We start from the raw sequence: 22,968 nt of genomic DNA, 5'->3' as shown, positions 1-22,968 counted from the left end.
AGCATCAGAGTTTGGAGCAGAGAAAGCTTTATTGCAGGGCCAAACAAGGAGAACAGGTGGCCTGTGTCCCCAAACCTCAAACTCAAAGGGTTTCAACAAGGTATTTTTAAAGGCCAGGTGGGGGAGAGGCATTGCAGAGTATATGATCAGCTCATCTGATGGTGAGGTCATGGCAGTGTCACAGAGGTTAACATTATCAATCCTTAGGGGCCAGTAGGTCTGGGGGCTCATGATCATCAGTTAACTTCTTCCATTTGTTCGTGGTTTCAGCATCTGTAAAACAACTCAGAAATGTGCATCAGATACTATTTTCTAGGTGCTCCAAAGAGGAGCTATGTGGGAGGGGTCTGTCAAGCATCCTGCTTGGTTACACGATTATCAGTAATGGTGGAAACAGACACTGGTGAGGTCACTGCTCGTGTTCATGGAATTCCTTACAAAATGAATGATTTTGCTAAAGGTGACAGGAGCTCACTAAAAGGACCATTGGGCTCTGTAAGCTTTCTTGCTCCTGACCTTGTGGAGGCTGCCTCGTCCAAGACTGAATAGGCCTGGAGCACTTGGTTCTCAGAACTCTGAATTGGAGTCAACACTTACTTCAAAATATAAGTGGGAGCCAAGGCACCCTTTTATATCTCCTTCGCTCATTGATGTTCCAGCACCTTAACTGAATGTAACCTGCTGTGTTATGTCAGAGAATAGAACGCTTAATTATACCTAAACTTTACACATTGCATGTAGTGTCCCAGCTACTGTTTTAAGCACATTTTTTTATTTAACTTATGAAACCTCATAACAAACCTATGTGATAAATACTGTTATTAATTGTAATTTACTTGTGCAATAATCAAGGGACTGAGAAATAAAATGAGCTTGCCTGAGATCTCGTGAGGGGTAGAGAGAGCTGGGGTTTGGGACCAAGGATGTTCAGCACCAAAGCCCTCACTCTTAATCACTGCACTAGACTGCTTGACCCTTTAGGGGGATTTTGGTGGGGCAGAGGGTGGCGGGGGTGGCGAGTTATCATTCCAGTTTCCTTAGAATCATAGGACTGAGGCACAAGCATGAATGAATGAAATCCTCATTGAACCTGTGAAACAGGGAATGTGCTCGAAGGGTAAGAAAAATGTTCCTACACTTTGTGAAAGTGAAGTGAAGTCGCTCAGTCATGTCCGACTCTTTGCGACCCCATGGACTGTAGCCCACCAGGCTCCTCGGTCCATGGGATTCTCCAGGGAAGAATACTGGAGTGGGTTGCCATTTCCTTCTCCAGGGGATCTTTCTGACCCACGGATCGAACCCAGATCTCCCACATTGCAGGCAGACACTTTAACCTCTGAGCCACCAGGGAAGCCCTTACACTTAAAAGATGTAGAATAATTAAAGAGATAAGGCATACTTTCAGAAAGCAAATACACAGTACAAGGGTCGGCCCCAGGGTTATGGGAGTTCAGAGATGGGGTCAAAGGTAGCCTTTTCAGAGGACCTTGTCACACACTGGGCTTTTAAAGGATGTGTAAGATTTAGGTGAGTGTGCATGCTCAGTCGTGTCTGACTCTTTGTGACCGTGTGGTCTGTAGCGCACCAGGCTCCTCTGTCCGTAGGGTTTTCCAGGCAAGAATACTGGAGTGGATTGCCATTTCCTCCTCCAAACATTTAGGTATGTGGGTAGAAAATGCTGCTCTAGATAGCTGGAGGGAGCAAGCTCTCAGAGCTGGGAGAGTCTGAGAAATATTTGGGTGATTGTGCAGCTACCGATTTAGCTCATACAAAAAATAAATAAAATGGAGCCTTGAGAACAAATTGAGGTGGGGTAGTTCCAAGCGAAAGACTGTGAACTTCAATGTTTTAAATACTTGAGGAGACAGAGGACATATGATGAATTTGAAGCCTAGAAATCTAAATGTTAGATCTTTATATGTTTTCTTAATAACAGTCCTGCATGCTCATTATGTCCCTGATGGAGACCTATTAGAAAGTGTATTTGTCAAATAGGACAAATTGGAACAAGTAATAGGACAGACTTTTCAAGAGAAGATTCACCTGTCCTAAGGACCATAGATGGAAAGAAAGGAGGGGAGGTTGGTGATGTAGCTCCTGGATGACCAGGAGGATTATGAACATCTCCCTTCTCCTTGACCAGTAACTTGTTTTTATTGAGAAGTGTAGTTGATTTACAGTGTTGTGTTAGGTTCAGGTATATAGTGCAGTGATTCAGTTTTATGTATGTGTGTATATATATATATGTATATATATATATATATACACACACACACACACACACACACACTCACACACATAGTTCAGTTCAGTTGCTCAGTCGTGGCTGACTCTTTGCAACCCCATGAATCGCAGCACGCCAGGCCTCCCTGTCCATCACCAGCTCCCAGAGTTTACTCAAACTCATACCCATCGAGTCGGTGATGCCATCCAGCCATCTCATAGTTCAGTTCAGTTCAGTCACTCAGTCGTGTCCAACTCTTTGCGACCCCATGAATCGCAGCACGCCAGGCCTCCCTGTCCATCACCAACTCCCGGAGTTTACTCAAACTCATGTCCATTGAGTCAGTGATGCCATCCAGCCATCTCATAGTTCAGTCACTCAGTCGTGTCTGACTCTTTGCGACACTCACACACACACACATGTATATTGAAAAGAAAGTATATCTATATATTCTTTTTCAATACTATGAAATCGTGAGTAAACGTCCTTGTGCTATACAATAGGTCCTTGTTTATCGATTTTATATGTAGCAGTGTGTTTAGGTTACTCCCAAATTCCTCATTTATCCTGCCCACCTCCTTTCCCCTTTGTTAACCATAAGTTTGTCTTCTATGTCTGAGAGTCTGTTTCTGTTTTATAAATAAGTTTATTTGTATCATTTTTTTTTCGATTCCACATATAAGCAATATCATGTATTTGTTTTTCTCTTCTGGCTTAGTTCTTTTACTCTCTAGGTCCATCCATGTTACTGCAAATAGCATCATTTCATTCCTTTTTATGGCTGAGTAGTGTTGCACTGTATACATATATAAGTGAAGTGAAGTGAAGTCGCTCAGTCATGTCTGACTCTTTGTGATCCCATGGACTGTAGCCTACCAGGCTTCTCCATCCATGGGATTTTCCAGGCAAGAGTACTGGAGTGGGTTGCTATTTCCTTCTCCAGGGAATCTTCCCGACCCAGGGATCAAACCCGAGTCTCCCACACTGCAGGTAGATGCTTTACCATCTGAGCCACCAGGGAAGCCCAGCATATATTTATGCACCACGTCTTCTTTATGTTTATCTGTTGATGGACATTTAGGCTGTTTCCATGTCTTGGCTACTGTAAATAGTGTTGCAGTGAATATGGAGGTGCATGTATCTTTTCGAATTATGTTTTTCTCTGATTTATGCCCCTGAATCAGATTGCAAGATCATATGGTAGTTCTATTTTTAAAGAACCTCTATACTGTTCTCCATAGTGTCTGTACCAATTTCCATCACCACCAACAGTGTAGGAAGGTTTCCTTTCTCCACACCCTCTTTAGCATTTATTGTTTGTAGATTTTTGTGATGGTGGCTATTCTGACTGGTGTGAGGTGATACCTCATTGCAGTTTTTATTTGCACTTGAAGAATTGATGCTTTTGAACTGTGGTGTTGGAGAAGACTCTTGAGAATCCCTTGGACTACAAGGCAATCCAACCAGTCCATCCTAAAGGAGATCAGTCCTGGGTGTTCATTGGAAGGATTGATGCTGAAGCTGAAACTCCAATAATTTGGCCACCTCATGCGAAGAGTTGACTCGTTGGAAAAGACTCTGATGCTGGGAGGGATTGGGGGCAGGAGGAGAAGGGGGCGACAGAGGATGAGATGGCTGGATGGCATCACTGACTCGATGGACATGAGTTTGAGTAAACTCCGGGAGTTGGTGATGGACAGGGAGGCCTTGCGTGCTGCGATTCATGGGGTCGCAAAGAGTTGGACACGACTGAGTGACTGAACTGAACTGAACTGAATAATTAGTGACATTGAGCATTTTTTCATGTGTCTGTTGGCTCTTTGCATGTCATCTTTGGAGAAATATTTATATCTTCTGCCCATTTTTTAATGGATTTTTTGGTTTGTTTTGCTTTGACACTGAGCTATTTGCTATTTGCAATGAGCTATTTGCATGTTTAGGTTGCATTATTGCAGATATTTTCCCTCATCCTGGAAGTTGTCTTTTCATTTTGTTTATGCTTTCCTTTGCTGTGCAAAAGCTTTTAAGTTTACTTAGGTCTCATTTATTTTTGTTTTTATTTCCATTAGCCTAGGAGACAGATCCAAAAAGATATTGCTGCAATTTATGTCAGAGTGTTCTGCCTATGTTTTCCTCTAGGAGTTTTATGGTATCTGTTCTTGCATTTAGGTCTTTGATCCATTTTGAGTTTATTTTTGTGTATGGTATTAGAGAATGTTCTAATTTCAAGCTTTTACATGTAGCTGTTGAGTGTTCCCAGCACCACTTATCGAAGAGACTCTCCTTTCTCCGTTGTATATTCTTGCCTCCTTTGTCGTAGATTAATTGACCATAGGTGCCTGAGTTTATTTCAGGGCTTTCTATCCTGTGCTATTAATCTATATGTTTTTGGGTGAGTACCAAACAACTTTGATTACTGTAGCTTTGTATAGTCTGAAGTCAGTGAGCCTGACTCCTCAGCTCCATTGTTCGTCAAGATTGCTTTGGCTGTTTGGAGTCTTTTGTGGTTCCATAAAATCTTTAAATTTTATTGTTCTAGTTCTGTGAAAAATGCCACTGGTAATTTGATAGGGATTGTGTTAGTTGATTGCTTTGGGTAGCATAGTCATTTTGACGTCAAATCTTCCAATCCAAGAACACTGTATATCTTTCCATCTGTTTGTGTGTCATTTGGTCAGTTGTGTCCAACTCTTTGCAACCCCATGGACTGTAGCTTGCCAGGCTCTTTATTCATTAAGTCAAACATTTAAGCCTCTGCTTGGCACCATGCTCTATGCCAGTCATCAACGAAGGACAGTGTTGGACAAGGCATCTGCCACAACTTCAAGGGGTTTTCCAGAATCTAGTTGTGGAGAGAGACAAGACAGCAGGTAATTTTAATATGGCTTGACAAGTGTCATGATCAGTAAGGCGATTGTATATCCCTACTTGTTAGGGATACTCTCAGTTTTGATGGTTAATTATATGATCCTCCTAATTATAGGAAATAGGGTTAACATACAAAATGAGGGAACACATGGGCAGGGCATCTAATGCAATATTAGGAATGCAGTAATAGAGTGCTTTATGGAGAAAATGTGTATCAGCTGATACCTGCAGGTAAGAAGCTGCAGGAAGGGTTTGGAGGAAAGCAGCAGTGTGGCAGGGGGAAAGGTGGGCATTCCAAGCAGCCTTTGCAGGTTGAATTGAATAAATTAGTGAACAAATAAGAAGTTGTGAATGTGAAAGCTCAGAATATTTCAACTCATGATGAAGTATCTAGAACCATTTGATGTTTATATATAACATTTCTTCCAGATTTTGGGAGGGAAATTTTATGAAAAATAGAGTTTTACTCTATTTCTAAAATAAAGAAATTGGGCTAGATCATGTCTTGACTTAGTGTAAACTGCTAAGTGTTATGTCAGGTAAAGAACATTTAATAATACAGTCTCTGATAGTTTTTAGTGGTATGCTGTATAAGACCTTCCTGAACAACCTGTGCTAAAAATAGTCTTTAAAGCCCATCCAATTCCCCTTTTCCTTCTTAGGTCGCCACTTAATTATTCTTAATTTATTCTATTCCTGTTAATTTTATTTCTTCAGCTTGTTTGAAAGTTTCTTGAAGGCAGAGGCCATATTCTTTTTTATCTCCCGTGCTCTACATATTGCCTGGTGATGATTGAGAGATTGATGAGGGGGAGGTGGAGGGAGCATTTCTCTTTTGGAGGGGGAGGTGGTCTTATTATACCTGTAACTAAATACTCTACTCTTATTCAGCCTCTCAAAGTATTTTAATTCTGTGATTACAGTTTTATTTTTTTTAAAGGTAATTTTTTGAACTTTTTTTTTGATGGGCATCTTGCTTTTCCTCTTCTTTAGGACCGTTCGAGTTATTGGATATGGCAGACAGTGAAACGTGAGTGTTGCCTTACATTATAGAGACTAGATTGTCTTCTTGAGAACATATAAAAATGTCTACTTTCACTTGTATTTCTAACTGTAGAGCTACTAATCTTCTAAATCAGTGATTACACAGTAAAAATAGATGGTACCTGTTATGAAGATTGCATCCATAACCATTGCTGGTCATCATTTAGAATTTCCTTCAAGGGAGGTACTTCTGTACTGGTGCACGTTGAATGCCAGAGAAGTCTAATATACTTAGCTCTTAATTACCCATCCATTTACTCTTTCTCAACTGAAGTTTGAGTGAAGTAGCTCAGTCGTGTCTGACTCTTTGTGACCCTGTGGTCTGTATCCTACCAGGCTCCTCCCTCCATGGGATTCTCCAGGCAAGAATACCAGAGTTGGTTGCCATTTCCTTCTCCAGGGGATCTTCCCGACCCAGGGATCGAACCAACTGAGGTTTATAAGCAGATTAAGCCCTATTGCCCTAAGGCATCCTTTTTGTGCAGGAGACAATTTCTCTGTGCTAAATCTAGAATGGGACAAGTGATATGCAACCACTGGAGAACCAGGAACATAGTGGCTCCAGTCATTTCCATGTTTTGTGCCTCAGAAGAGGAACCGTGGTTCAGAAACTCACCAGCTCTGCAGCTGGCCCCCAAACTGATAACATTTGTTGTCAACGTTTTTATTCCCAGAGTAACACAACAGTTACTATTCACGAAGCAAGGACAAAAAAGGGCTAAAAACACCTAACCCTGGAAGCCAGGAGGAGCCTCTAGAGACCTGTAGTGAAATAGAACAAGGATAAAGACTGGGTGGGGTGGAGTTGTTCCTCAGACTCTTCAGTCGTGTCTGACTCTTTGCGACCCCTGGACTGTAGCACACCAGGCTTCCCTTGTCCTTCACTGCCTTCCCGAGTTTGCTCAAACTCATGTCCATTGAGTTGGTGGAGTGGAGAAGGGCTAAGGAGACCGGAAGGAGGAAAAGTAGGAGGGGTTTAGCCATGAATCACTGACAAGGAAGAAACCATCAGTTGCTACAGGGGCTTGTTCACGTACCACACATCCCGTCAGCAAGGTTGTCATTCACCCTAGCTTGGCATTAAGTGTCTTTTTGGTTTCAGACTCAGGATGGGAATATCCTCCTCCCTCTGCTGTCTGTGGGGGTTGGAGAAATAGTCACTTTGCCTTGGCTATTCCCCATCCTGAGTGGGCTGACCTCAGGCCTGCCGCTAACCAGAGGTGACTCTGAACTCTCTCAGAGCTCTTACTGTCCCCCCCAGATATCCTCTGGGGCTGCCCCTCCCCTTCCGCTCGCAAGGCATCAGCAGGTCGGGCAGAGTGGGTGTCTCCTGGGTCTTTGAAGTCAAGTCCCAGGAGATGGTCTTCCCAGGGCCGGGTGGTCTACGGAGAGGTGGTGCTCCATGCTGCTCCTGTGTGTGCTTCATCTCATGTCCTTCTGACTCTGTGCTCATGTCTGCGGGACATAGCCGGAACGTCTACACGGAGTGGCTGCACACTGTTCAGACACACCTACACACATCAGTCTACTTCAGAGTGCCACTGCAGATTACTTACATCAGACAGTAGTCATTTAAGACAAAATCACTCAGCCTACCTAACCAGCCAACACTGTTTGAAAAAGAGGCTGGAGTCAGATGTCATGGTGAGATGATGACCAACTCAAGGTAGTTTTAGGACCCCCGTCAGCCACCTCCCCTGTCCATGCCCTGCAACTGTGGTCTCAGGCATAGGTGGGAAAGTGGCCAGGGGGCACAGAAGGTCAGCAGCAGGGGTAAGATGCAACCCTCACTTCCCTCCCTGCCCCCTTCCCCCCGCCCCCACTCCCGCCTGCAGCCCTTTACCCATTTCATCTTTGATTTAGGGGTGAGACCGCACTGCACAAGGCAGCCTGCCAGCGGAACCGGGCCGTGTGCCAGCTTCTGGTGGACGCAGGAGCATCTCTGAGAAAGACGGACTCCAAGGTAACTTGATGAGTGAGTGCAGGAATCCTCCCCCAGAGCAGGATCTCTGGCTCCATTGCCTTGGAGCAAAGGCATCCTTTCTATACTTATGGAAGTGCCTGCGGCTTTGGAAAAAGGAGGACAAAATAAAGTGTTTCATTTAGAGAAACTGCAGTTTAAATGTATAAGCACAAAGGGAGGGTGTGTGCATGTCCAAGGGGCTTCATAGACCTCTGAATGCTCTGACCTCAGGACTCAAGGGGGGAGAGAGGCAGAGGGAAGAGTTAATAGAGATCAACCCCATAGAGGAATTTGCTATGATGATCTGAGGTCATGGTCCTGGTTGGCTCTGAGTTTTAAAGCACCCTCTAAAAAAGGACAGGCTACTTAACTGTAGCAGGTTACAGAGAAGAATTTTAATATATAATTGAGGACTTCGTTAAGTATGTGCCAAGTAACCTAAGTTTGGCATCAATGAATGTAGACAAGAAACAGGTAACTTAGAAGCCTACTAATGACTTCAGAATTGCTCATCACTTAAATAAATCTAATGGGAGCTGTGTGTGGTTGTCACTCTAGAGTTTCCTCCAGCAGCAGTACATTGTGACACAGCTTTCTCTCTGATATGGACCTTTCTGTCCCTCTGAACCAGTTTCAGTGCTTGATTCTTCATTTCCCTTGTGACCCACCAGATCCTTGCTCTGAGGTCCCTGGCTGCCTTAATTCTGATCATTCTATCATTCTAGGCTATTGAATTCATTAAGCAGGGTCCCCATTTCTAGCTGATCTATTACCTGTCTGGTTAGCTAACTGGGTGTAAGATTCCAAATGGCAGATAATTACTCACTGTGGTATTCTTCCCAGATGATATTTGCACTCAAGCGCTTTGATGTGTAATCTTAGTGAGAGACACAACCCATGGAAGTAAGATCAGCAGAGGCCAAGATTTGAGGTGGGCTTGGCCTTCCTTGCTGGGGCCACTCAAACACAGCAGGGCCCTTGCCTGTTCACCAGAGACTGGTCTCTACTCAGGTGATAGAAGGGAGGAGCAAGATGAAATAGAGGGACCAAGAAAAGACTGGGCAGGAGACCTGGGCCCAGAGCAGATGGTTCTTTTTTAATCTAAGTTTCTGAATCAAATAAAGAGGCTCAATGTTCTTTTATATTTCTATTTTGTGTTATGTAGGTATGTCCTCTTTTCAAAATGCAAAGTTTTATTATTTTTATTATAAATATGGTACAGCCTCACAGAAAACTCTAGCAATGCAAAAATTTTTTAAAAAGTAAAAATTGCTAGAAATCCCACAGTCTAGACCTATATACCATTAAAATGTTAATGATTTCTCCTCACATGTGGGTATGTCCATTTTTCTCATTTCCTGCAAGTAGGTAAAGTCAAACAATACTACATGCTATTGTATAACCTACGTTTGCACCCAACATTTTGTTTTAGAGAACTTACTGTTTGAAGTAATAGAGCTATACTTCATCCTTTTCAGGGATCCTCTAATTTTTTCCGTTCCCTAATTTTATGCTTGGTGAAAGCTGAATATCATAACTATGACTGGATCTTCTCCTGGAAATTTTTGGAGAAAAGCAATATTTTGAGAATTTCTCTTAATAGAGAAGGGCTCCTTAAAAATCAACTCAAAGACCCACTCACTCCACCTCTATTTGGAAACTGGGAATCTCAACCTATTTAATGTTGATGACAAGATCATCTCTTTTAAAAAAAATGATACAAAGAAACTTATTTACAAATTAGACTCACAAACCTTGAAAACAAATTTATGGTTACCAAAGGGAAAAGGTGGGGGTGGGGAATTAGGAGTTTGGGTGAAAGTTTTGGAAAAATTGGGAGATTATCTATTTTATATACATACTACTACATATAAAATAAATAAAATAATCAACAAGGACCTACTGTATAGCACAGGGAACTCTACTCAATATTCTGTAATAACCTATATGCAAAAAGAATCTGAAAAAGAATTGGGATATATGTGTGTGTGTGTGTATAAACTGAATCACTTTGCTGTCTACCTGAAACTGACACAGTATTGTAAATCATCCAAATTCTGAAAGAAAAAAGATAAGCTACAAGTATTGTAACCAAGTTGAATAAAATTATAGGAACTTGAAGCTATGGCTAAATATTAAATCCTAACTAAATAGGTAAAAATTTTAGAATGTCTACAGCCATTGTTCCATCCCTTTTATCTTCTATTCCACATGCCCTTGTAGGCTACTAGGATCAGACTTAATTGAAGTTGATACCATTAATTGCAAAAGATGAGGCTGAGAAGTGTTTGATAGTTTCTGTGATACTTGTGTACATTTTTATACATGGAACTATTTGTATGGTACAGTGATCATGCCTCTATTCTTTCCTTAGAACTTAATATCATTTTGTACATATACACAATGGAATATTACTCAGCTATATAAAAGAACAAAATAATACCATTTGCAGTGACATGGATAAACCTAGAGATTGTCATACTGAGTGAAGTCAGTCACACACAGAAAGACAAATATCATATGGTATCACTTATGTGGAATCTAAAAACATGATACAAATAAATCTATTTACAAAACAGAAATAGAGTCACTGATGTAGAAGACAAACTTATGGCTCCCAAGGGGGAAAGGGAGGAGGAAAAGGGTAAACTGGGAGATTGGGGAGGACATATACACATCATTCTATATAAACAGATAACTATAACTAATAAGGACCTACTATATAGCACAAGAACTCTGCTCAGTACTCTGTGAGACCTATATGGGAACAGGATCTAAAGAGTATATAACTGATTCACTTTGCTATACAGCAGAAATTAACACAACACTGTAAATCAACTATACTCCAACAAAATTTTTTAAAACAATATCATTTTTAAGTAGATACGACTGAACAAAAATTAGAAGTGTCAAGGATGGTTAATTATGTTCATAAACATTCAAAAGAATGGAGGCCATTCCTCCTTTAACTGTTGACTTATGTTTATTGGCCTCATTTCAGAAATATTATGTGTATAAATATACATCAGTTCAGTCACTCAGTCATGTCCGATTCTTTGCAACCCCATGGACTGCAGCACACCAGACCTCCCTGTCCATTGCCAACTCCTGGAGTTTACTCAGACTCATGTCTATTGAGTCAGTGATGCCATCCAACCATCTCATCCTCTGTTGTCCCCTTCTCCTCCCACCTTCAATCTTTCCAAGCATCAGGGTCTTTTCAAATGAGTCAGTTCTTCGCATCAGATGGCCAAAGTATTAGAGTTTCAGCTTCAGCATCAGTCCTTTCAATGAACACCCAGGACTGATTTCCTTTAGGATTGACTGGTTGGATCTCCTTGCTGTCCAAGGGACTCTCAAGAGTCTTCTCCAACACCACAGTTCAAAAGCATCAATTCTTCGGCGTTTACCTTTCTTTATAGCCCAACTCTCACATACATACATGACTACTGGGAGAACCATAGCTTTGACTAGACGGACCTTTGTTGGCAAAGTAATGTCTTTGCCATAACTTTGGTCATAACTTTGCCATAACTTTGGTCATAACTTTTCTTCCAAGGAGCAAGCGTCTTTTAATTTCATGGCTGCAGTCACCATCTGCAGTGATTTTGGAGCCCAAACTCTATACAGTCAGCAAAAACAAGACTGGGAGCTGACTGTGGCTCCGAGCCTGAACTCCTTATTGCCAAATTCAGACTTAAATGGAAGAAAGTAGGGAAAATCACTAGACCATGCAGGTATGACCTAAATCAATAAATATACATATAACATTATAATTTGTTGTTGTTCAGTCGCTGAATTGTATCTGACTCTTTTGTGACTCCGTGGACTGTGGCCCATCAGACTCCTCTGCCCATGGGTTTTCCCAGGCAAGAATACTGGAATGGGTTGCCATTTCCTCCTCCAGGGGATCTTCTCAACCCAGGGATCAAACCCGCACCTCGTGCATTGGCAGCCAGCTTCTTTACTGCTGAGCCACCAGGAAAATCCAACATTATAACAGACTGCAAAAAATTATACAGTCATTTACAATGATGCAGAAGAATATTTCTTGGCATAGAGGTTTTATATGTTATTAAGTGCAAAAGCACATTACCTAAGTATATAAACAAAGTATGGTTTAGTTGTCATAAAAATAATTGTGTGTAGAGCTACAGAAATAAGAAAACAGCTACTTTATGGGAAGGTTAACAGCAGTTAGTATAGTGGAATTACTGGTGATTTTTGCTTACTTATGCTTTTCTACTTTCCCAAGATTTCTTTACTCAACACCCATCACTTTTATTATCAGAAATTAACTTACTTTTTAGGGAGATAAGATAGTTCTAAATTAGGGAGAACCAAGCTGAAGACTTTGAAACCACTGAAGAAACCCCTTTAAATTGTTTCTGATCATCCCTCCTTCTTTGTTTCTGCTTGTTATTTCCCAGGATTTAGTATCACAGAATGACTTCCAAAGAAGTCTAGAAGTCATTCTAGAAGTCAGAATGCTGGTTTCCCTACTTTCTTTTTTTTTTTTTTTTTCCTACTTTCTATTCAGTGATTTCTATCCCTCTATGAAGAGAATCTGGGTTCTCATCCTTCCTGTGCTACATGATTTGCCACTGTGTACCTAGTTACTCTATGAACCTCCCTTTCCTTTGATGGAAGCCCCACCTCTGAAAAGTGATTGTCTCTCTTGAACTTGTATATCTCACAGGTTTGATGCAATAATAGATTTAGAAAGTATCTCATCAATGCAAACAGAAAACATGGAAAGATCAGTTTTAGTGAGTTATCTTTGAGTAGCTCTGTTTCTATGAATTTCTTTTCTTTTAATGTTTTCCCAAGTGTTTGTGTCTCTCGCCTCTTCACTGTTACCTACAGGGTAAGACACCTCAGGACAGAGCCCAGCAGGCCGGAGACCCAGACTTGGCTGCCTACCTGGAAAGCCGCCAGAATTATAAGATCATTGGCCATGAGGACCTGGAAACTGCTGTTTGACCCTGGTAGACAGGCTGAGAGAATCTCAACAAGCATCTCACCTGTGCCCTCCTGGCGATCGGGCGGCCCCCCTGGAAGAAGCTGATGGAATCCATAAATCTGTCTCTCCTGCAAGAATCTCTCTGAGGCCATGCCACCAGTTTTAAGGGCTACCAAGATGTACCACGGAACATGATAGCCCACTGAGGACGAGGCAGGATACCTGGAGATTTGTGGACTGCGAGTTCCACAAAATTCGATCCTTACTGCTTCCAGCAAGTAGCATGAACTTCTGTGTTCACCTGTATAATTTATTTTAAAGATCCAAGGATGTGCGTATAAATGGCACTGCTCCCTCGCCCCCCTGTGCATTCACTTTTCCCCTGTACCGCACAATTCTACTGTAATGACCCATCGATTTAAAAAAAATAATATATGATCTGTTCTCTTTACATTCAGTCTTTGAAGACCACGAGACTCTGAAGGTGTTTTCAAACCCTCTGGATGTCCTGCAGAAATATAACTGTAAAATCGCTTCCACTTCCAAGACTAAATATACTGAGACTACTTAGTGACCTGTTTGCATGTCTCCTCTCCCTCCCTAACCCTTTTTCATGATGTAGGAGCTGGGAGCGCCACACAGATAGCGTCCACTTGGGTGCAGTATCTCTGAGGTGCGGCAAGGTGGCATGGGAGTAGCCTGGGTTGAGTGGTACCTCGGAGGGGGGACCCAGGGGTCAGCCCAGGTGGCGGCACTGTTGCCAAGAGCCATGGAGGACTGGTCCAGCTTGGGCTGTTGGCCCAGCTCCGTACTGCCTACGTGTAGCCATCTTTGCCTTTTGCTGCAGTAGAGGCGGGCAGTGGATGCCCACCAAGGCCCATAGTGGGTTTGCAGAACCACTCCATTTTAAGTGCTGTTGAGATTGCAGAGCAGAAAACCATGTGTGGGAACTGTGGTTACAGGAAATGGAGCACTACGACAGCGTTTACTTTTAGGCTTTTTGACTGATAGTAGAAAGCAGGCTAATCGACTTGAAATTAAACAGCAAACGCAAAGTAGCAACATATGTCAAAATAACTCACTTAAGAAGAAAACAGTCACCGGAGTGCTGCACAGAGGCTCACAGGCTCGGGCACAGTGCTGAGAGGGGCCCGTGTTAGGTTTTCCTTCTAAGGTCTTGGTTTTCATTTCCCTGCGGGAGCCTTGTCCCAAGAACAAAGCCTTGTTTTACCGACTCCACTGCCGGACTTTCAAGATGCCTGGATCATTCAGATGGAAGCCTCACCTACTATTGCCAGATTCCAAGGTCATACCAGATAGCACTGTAGCCCCACCTTTCACGTACAGGGCAGTCGAATATATTCTTTTCTCTATATCCCCTGCCAGAACGATCTTCGTGCCGACTCCTGTTGGGAGTCTTAACTGGAAACATCTCGCTGGCAGTAGAATTACAGCTTTTCATCCTGCCACCGACCAGTTGGTATTTACAGGTACCTCTGTTAGGCACTCTACGATAACTAAAGAAAGGAGAAAAAGTCTCCTCACTTGCAGAGAAAACATCTGCTTGACTTGGGCATAAGGCAGAAGTGAAAGTGGGTGACCCTTTTTGCTTTAAACTAAACCAGTGTCTCCTGAGCTTTCTTCCATTTTGCTCTTAGATATAAGCCAAGTGTTTCCCTTGTGTTTCTGCATGTGAGCGTAAATGATTGTCTCTCTGCATTTAAGTTAAAGTCCAGTGGTGCCGCCTCGCTTATCTGAACCACTTTTGGTCACGTGTCATTTTGAAAGTACAGAGATGATATACTGTATTAGGTGGGAATAGCCTCTCAGTGGATGGGGACCACATCTGCCCTTAGTTGTTTCCAAATCAAACTGTTGGCATCATTTTCAGCTGTGGAAAGAGGAATGTTTTCATACATCAGTCTTAGAAACAGAGCGATCTTTTGGGTTTTTTGGCAAGGGCAAAAGGGACTGCAGTAGATTGTTTCCAGAAGCTGGAAAGAAACATGCTCCAGGAGAATTTAATCATTGGGCTTCTGCTGGGAACTTTTCAGTTGGTGAGACTGTCAAGGAGATGTTGTGATGACAGAAATATAATCCTTATGACAGACTGGAATCTGGCTTTGAATGGTGCCTTCCATGCCCTGTATTGAACCAAGCATTTGGCCACACAGCGATCGCTGGGATGAAGGACTCTGCTCTCACCAACCACCGTCTCATATTTCCCTGTGATGCTTCCAAACAGCCCAGAGAAAATTGAGGGTACAGGTGGCTGTGGGCCAATTCAAATAGCTCCAGCTGAAGTCACACGTAAATCTTCAGTATGGAAATAGATGAGGTAATGACTACTGTAGGGGTCCTGATGCATTTGGAAATTGTTCCAAACTAAAAAAAGAAAGACATTAATGTCCTACATTATTGATGGGGGAATGACATAGGACAAAGGCAAATATCTCTCTGAAAAAGCAAACACCCTAAGAACTTAGGTTTTGAGGAAAAAAATAAGCATCAGAAATGGTCAGAATAGTGACCTGTTTAATGGCTTAAACATAAAATCTACCTCCTGTAGCTTTTTAAAAAATCAGCCACTGCACGTGACAGTCCTGGGCTTTAGAAAAGAGAGAAGGGCATGTGGTCTAGGAGTCCGCAGCGTAGCTTAGGTAGGTAGCAGCCCCTCTCCTGGGCCATCAGGGAGCATGGGAGCGAACAGTCTGGCTCTGGTCTGATAATCCACGTAACTTTAAAAGACATGTATACCTATGGAAATACAATTTCCTCCAAAACCTACTGAGACAGCACTGCCAACTGTAGCGGGCTCAGCTGCCACTCCTCTGTGTTTGGCTCGGGAGAGCCCTTCGCGTTGTGCTGCTGTCTGCTCTGGGATTCCATTTTTAGATTGGGCAGATAGAGGCGTGAGAAATGGAGAGTTACTAAAAGCCAACATTATATAACCTTGAAGCTAGTCATTCTTTGGTAGCCTTATATTCTGGTATGATGCATTTAATGAAAAAGGACCCAGTTGTGCTGTGCTTATTACATTCAAGGACTTGATAAAGAACAGAAGCTAAGAAGAAAATGAACACCATGGCCGGGAATTTCACTTTGAGAGTTTCAGTTACCTCTATAGAGGTTCTAGTCCGTGGGGTCGCAAAGAGTCAAACATGACTGAGCACACACACAGAGGTTATAACCTAAAACGAATGCAATGTCTGAAATGGAGAATTTAACCAGCAAGTACACAGCCTTGAAAGTAGCAACAACAAGTGCTGGAAAGCCTCCCATGTGCCCGTCGTTCCATCCTTCTGTTCCAGCTGGCCTGAGTGTGTAGGCAGGTCCGTTTACATGGAGAGATCCTCAGCAAGTAGGCAGATTCCATTTAGACCTAGTAACAGTTTCTTTGCCTGAAGGAGTTCCAGCATTTATTGACTGGATACCTTATAATATTCATGTCTTAAAAAATGTGGGGCAGCAGTTTTTTTTTTTTTTACATGTCAATTTTATTTTAAATGTTTAGGTTTTTTAAATTATAGAAGTTGAATGTGCTTTTTATAAGAAGTTCTAATACCACAGATGAGTATCACATGCAATGTCAAGGTGTTGCTCTCTGCTGGTATAGAGTCCTCTGTTCTGCCCCTAGAGATAAGCAGCAGGAACACGGATAAACACTGTTGCTTGTACATATGTCAGAAATACTCTGCATATACAAGCCTCAATGCACACACAGTGATGTATTTATTTGTAGACATATATGTGTATATATCCTATACACACATATATTGTATAAGTTTAAAAAAGCATTTTAGAAGCATGCTAGGCATCTGTGCCTGTGTAGTTAACTCCAATGGGCAAAGATAAGGTAATAGAAAATTTTCCTTTTATTCTTTGTTATTTTTCCTGTTACTAAGCCCAGTTCTGTTACTGCAGCACTTCGAATGCACATGACATTTGCTCTTGGCTGTGTCATAAAATCTGTGACCAAGAGGTCTTATAATTGTTTTTCTTACCTTCCACAAAGCATGCAACCTACCTGAGCCTTGAGACTTGTCTATGCTATTTGTGGATCTCGAGTGGAGAGTTTCCCTGTGACACTTAAACACCTTTACAAGGCCGAGTTTACAGGACTGACAGTCAGTAGGCTGCCTAATGATATTTAATTCTGGCAAGCTCCCGCCAAAAAAGTGTCATAACTTGGATATGGGTAGGGTCTGAGTAACTTGGCTTTCTTCCAGTAAGAGTAGCTAATGAAATCACTGAAAACAGCATATTATATTCAATTATGCTACTTAAAAATAAAGTAGATTGTTGTTAAACTGGCTCATCATAACCATCCAATGAAACTAATTACTTAAATGGATTATTTTTATTTTAGGGGGAAAAGTGTAACATCCATTAGAGAATTTTCTGATCTTTAACATTTATTTAGTATAAAATTGCTTCTGCCCAGATCTTAGTAGAACCATCTCTGAATATCTCATTTCCAATTCTCTAAATGCCATTTTCAGCTGATTATTTTAAGTCCTTTTTTTTTTTTTTTTTCCTCTGCCTGGTCCCTCACACTGACTTTGGCACCGACCCATTTCTATTTCCTGGTCATGATCCCATCTCTGGTCCCTCCAATTGTCTGACCATAGCAGTAGCCCCACTCCTGGACTTTCTGCCACTACCCTAAATAATTCCATCATACAGATGCCCAAGATATTATATTCAAACTGGATCAAAATAAAATTACCCTCTGGCACAAGTATCCATTTTGCCTAAAGGACAAAGAGAGTCCCACTGACCTTGATCATCTTGCACAGTTACAAGAGGTCTTATTCTGAGAAGTAATTTCCCAGATAGATTGAGCAAATTTCTCTCCTAGTCACATGATGAGAAGCTTCTTCCACACCCAGTGATATAAAGCATGTGCCCCCAGGAAGTCACCTGAGTGACTGGATTCTGTGCAAGTTTTACCCCTACTGGCCATCTATGGATTTAGGCTATCTCCCCACGGTTGAATGAGAAATCTCATGGGCTTCCCTGGTGGCTTAGTGGTAAAGAATCCATCTGCCAATGCAGGAGACGCACGTTCAATCCCTGGGTAGGAAAGATCCCCTGGAGAAGGAAATGGCAACCCACTCCCGTATTCTTGCCTGGGAAATCCCATGGGCAGAGAAGCCTGGTGGGCTACAGTCCATGGAGTCGCAAAGAGTCAGAGACGACTTAGCGACTAAACAAAAAACAACAACCCGACAGTTTAAAGAGAAACCTAAAAATAGGAACTAAGAAAGGAATAGTGCTTATGACAACTTGTTTGCCCAGGACACTGACAGTTACTGAACTTGTCCCCCCAACCCGCCCCCCACTAAAAAAAAGGCATAAAAAATAATTCTTAGGCTGTTGAAGCATTATGTTTTAAAGTAGAGATTTGAATATTGGATGGTATCCTCATGGTGGACATTCCAGAATCTGTTTATACATATATTCAGTCATTTTGCACACAGTCGTCTGTTCAAAAATCAATTATACAATCATATATTTAATCATTCATTTGAAAATATGTTCACTCTGATGCAGGCATATACCAAGTATATAAGAATGACTGCAAAAGGGAGAACTCTTGACCTCACAGAACTCAGTCTAGGAGAAAATACAAATTCCAATCTGATAAGTTCTGTACAGAAGCCCATGGTACTGGGGAGCATGCCCTGCAGGTTCAAGTCTAACCATGTTTTATTTCTATGAAATATGAAATGAGAATATGAAAGAAGCTACAGTTTGCATTCCGTTTCTCTTGGAGTCTTGGCACTGTTCTTAAAAAAAAAAAGATCTGAAACCAAGACTTCAAGATGAGACTTAGAAACACTACTAAAATGAGAGCCCAAATGCTTATCCTATTTTCGAGGACAGAACTAGGAACAAGAGGCAAAACTTGCAGTTGGATTTTGACTGAATAAAGGTAAAGCATAAGTTATCATCAAATTGTGGAGCTGGCCCAGAATTAGAAACTTTTAGTAATGGGGAGTATTTAAGCAGAGGCTACGTGGACCACCTAGAGGGATGGTCCACGTAGGACCATCCTAGGTTGGTCCTCTAGGACCAACCCTAGAGGGATGCTGTGATTTTGGACATGTGTCTGAGGGGACTGGATTAGATTCTGGGAGCTTTTTTAAATGTTCTTTTAAAATGGCTTTGTTGAAAGGGAGGAGTCCCTTTGAAAATTTTATAAAAATCTTGACTTTTAATCTTTTAAAATATCACTTTGTGACAGTCTAAGTCTTAAAGAGAATGACATTTAGTTATCATTTAAAAATCTTAAAACTAAGGATGAATTTAAGAGCTAATGAAAAGAAAGCATACTGAGAGATATAGCTCTACTTCTGGAAGCATCATGGATTCTGATGAATATTCTTAGGCATCCTTAAGTAAAGTCCTATTTGAAATCTGTTTTACTCACTATCCAAATTCAGTATAAAAACATGCTGTGGTTTGATATTCTTAGAATTACTTGTAATCTGGTATAATCAGAGGAGAAAGCACTGCCTGAAAGATGTTTGAGGTCCAAGTGAATGTCCATGAAAGGCAATCCTGGAAAGTTCGCTGGCTTCTGCTCCTGGCATGGTAATTACAAGGGAGAGCTTACCCATGAAAATAAGTAATGATCCTGGTTTTGCCCATTTTTCCATAGTTTCAGTATTTTGAGCCAAATAGCATTTGACACGGGAGACTGTAGTGGTGGGAGCAACTGAAAATATCTTGTTTCTCAATCCTCTAGTGCATATAGCTTTCAATAAAAATAATTTCAACATCTCAAATCTGTACAATTTATTAGGAACAGTTAATTTTAGAATGTTACTTTAGCATTTTCATGCATTTTTTACACTTTTGAGCCTTAATGCAAACCCCTGAGATTTAATGCATATAATGTGTTTTAAATAAATAAATGGAATCTCAGAGCAATGAATTTGACTAACACTGATACATGTAGTAAGTGGTAGAACTGTAGCACAACTAAGATCTTTAGATATTCCAGACTAACGTGTCTACAATAGATGTTTTCTAAGTAAATACTTTTCCACCATTGCTTTCAATGCTGCTTTACATTCATCATTCAGATTTCCATCATTTAGAAGGTGCCTCCTTGAAAAAATATTTACCTAAGATTCCATAGCATGAGTTGGTTAGGACTGAGGGAGAATATGAAATTAAAAATTTAGGGGTTTTGCTCTCAGACAAAGGCTTATCAGGTTGGACATATTTCAAGGAGAGAAAAGGCCAAATGTTTTGGTACCAGGATGGATTTTACAAAATGACACTGAGGGGGGACTTCTTGGCTTCTCTGCTTTGTGATTCTCAGCATTTTTAAATGTTATTATTTTCTCTCCTTGAAAGTCACTACTGGAATAATATTATTTCAGAATACTGCACCAAAATGTGTCTTGCCATTCAAGACTCCAAAGCTTAAAGTTTTGGGTGAGTATACAAGGCTAAATCCATCATACACATTCACATATGGGGTTGGCCAAAATATTCTTTTGGGTTTGTCCGTGAGATGTTATGGACAAACCCAAACTTTTTTAGCCAGCCCAATACATAGAGGCCTAACACACCTATGGGAAGATGCCACACTTGAGGTGGAAAGAGCAAATGGGCCTGAGATAGCCTTCCAACACCTAATCTCATATTTACAAGGCACCACTATGGGCAGTTGATGCATATGTAAAAAAGGAGTGTTTGATCTGGAAGGGAGCCAGATTAGGAATAGAAATGTTGGGAGAAGATGGCTTAAATAGGACTATGAGGTCCAAATTCTGTAGGACAGATGAGATCAGGAACAGATATGGAGGGGAGGCAGCTTTATTTCTCACGTAAGGATTTTGTTTTCCCTAAACATTTCATCCAGAAAAATGGATTGGGTTTTCTCAAAAACAGTGAACTTATCACAGCTGATGTTTCTTATAGCATATAAGTTAAAATTGAACAACTGGATCAGGGATCATGTTAAAGCAATTGCTTGGACTAAAAGACTTCTGTGATGTTTTCCAGGTTTCAATTTCTATGATTTTAGACTGGAGCAGAACTCAATTAGAGCCCCCTTCTTTCAAGTTCCTGCCATATAGATGCAATGAAAGTATTTCTGTAAAAATACCAGACACTGTAAATATATCCCAGATCATTTAGAAGCTGATATTTCATGGCCCTAAAAAAAATTTGCTTTGCTCACTCACACACACACACATACACACACACTCACCACTGCCGGCCAATTCCCAAATCTCCTAAATAAGATATATGTTTCTCCTAAGGCATAAGTCGCAAATTCAGGAATTAAAGTGAAAACAAAGGATCTAGTGTTCACTCTCCTACTTTCTCCCCATTTTTTGTTTGGGGTGTGCATTTGGAACTGGGGCTTGGAGAAGGGAGCAGAAGATCTCTGTATTTTCTGGTTATAAAAGGCATGGAGGCAATTTCTGTAACCTGTTGTCATGAAATAGGACTTAACTTCCCATCCCTAGGCTAATTTTCCCAGGATGTTTCTGTTTGTGAACTAGCTTTAATTGCCTATCTTCTCTTACTTCCATGAATTCCTAGATTTCAGGTTGACTGCATGGGGGTGGGAGTCGTTCCTGAGATAGTTGTTAACGGTGGACCCATATCTGGAGGCTTGCTCAGAGAACTGCTCCCACTCCATCTTGTCTCCCACCCTCCCCCCTTGCCTCTGGCTCAGGAAGGTAAGAAAAAGCAGAGTAATGGGAAAAAAAAAAAAAAAAAAAAACCGATTCTCAAGAGTAATACAGTAACAAGGCACTAGTCTTAAATTGCCATGGCAACCCACAAATGAATAATATATACTCTCAGCAAACTTTGATCCTCATGAAAAGCAAATTCAGAAGATACAGAGAAAAATTGAACTGGTTTAGAGTGGCTACAAAGAGTTTCTCAGTTGTGAAATAGTCAACATATGTTGCTTAGAAGAATTAGGTTATGTCTAGAATTTAGGAGAAAACAGCTCTGGTAATAGAAGGAAGAACTTTCCAGTAGAGCTTTCCAAGGGACTGGGTTGATTTTGAAAGAGTTTCTCCAAATGTTCAGAAGAGATTAGACCATGGACTTGTGCAGGACTCTGATAAAATCTGAGAAAAATAAAGGACAATTTAGGGAGTTTTTCATAATCCTTACAAATTCTGAGACTATGACTTTCCTATTTTGGGGTTTACATGTAGCCTTTCCTCTTAAGAATTATAGAAATAGATTATTATGAATTTTCTTGTAAAAATAAATAGATGAAAGCCCTAAATTGGTTTACCTTATATATTTTTTTAAATTTATGGGTAATTCTCTCAAATGTTAGTGAGATTTATCAATTTTTAAGATAGAGCCTAGCTTTGATATTTATTGCACTTTGTGTAATGAATCCAAATGGTTCCTAACCTTCTGGTTTTATTAACTGTAAACTTTTTCATTCCCTGTCACCCTCCCCCATTAGTTGGACTGAGGCTTGGATAGCATGTATAATTTTCAATGCAACTGGCACCTAGCTTGATGCTTGCTAACATCCTGATTGTGGGCTGGGACATATGGGACTCTTGCCATCCTGGGGAGTGAGATTTAGAAATTTAATAGACAAAATATTCTAGGACAACAGAATATTTTGCAAAACACATCTTAGAAAAGTTAGGGTCCAAATTAGTCTCAGTTAAAAAGTTAGGCTGTGGGTTTTTTTTTAATTACCAGTGATGAAGTGGGCAACCATGAATCTGAATATTACATGGACGATAGCTGATGGAAAATGACGAAAACTATTCCTGTAAAGAATTAAGAAATAGAGGACAATCTCAGTTCCAGAAGAGTGAATACCTTTCATTTAATTTGATTTCTGAGTGGGATAATATTCCTGGGCATCCAGAGACCCTTGGCTGTGGGAGT

General features: G+C 41.1%; 1 protein-coding gene across 2 annotated transcripts in view; it reads left to right on the top strand.

Annotated features, from left to right (window-relative positions):
* Positions 1-13,603, top strand: part of DGKI (diacylglycerol kinase iota) — a 491,181-nt gene extending 477,578 nt beyond the window's left edge. For both annotated transcript variants that reach the window (XM_065938788.1, XM_065938787.1), the window contains 3 exons: positions 6,086-6,122; positions 8,000-8,099; positions 12,966-13,603. In XM_065938788.1, the coding sequence (XP_065794860.1) occupies positions 6,086-6,122; positions 8,000-8,099; positions 12,966-13,082 (254 nt within the window). In that variant the 3' untranslated portion in view covers positions 13,083-13,603. The remainder of the gene's footprint in view (positions 1-6,085; positions 6,123-7,999; positions 8,100-12,965) is intronic.
* The last annotated feature ends 9,365 nt before the right edge of the window (positions 13,604-22,968 follow it).

Source organism: Muntiacus reevesi, chromosome 6, assembly GCF_963930625.1.
Source record: "Muntiacus reevesi chromosome 6, mMunRee1.1, whole genome shotgun sequence".
Taxonomy (NCBI): domain Eukaryota; kingdom Metazoa; phylum Chordata; class Mammalia; order Artiodactyla; family Cervidae; genus Muntiacus; species Muntiacus reevesi.
Note: the sequence above shows the minus strand (reverse complement) of the source record. Positions and strands in the feature narration are given on the sequence as shown.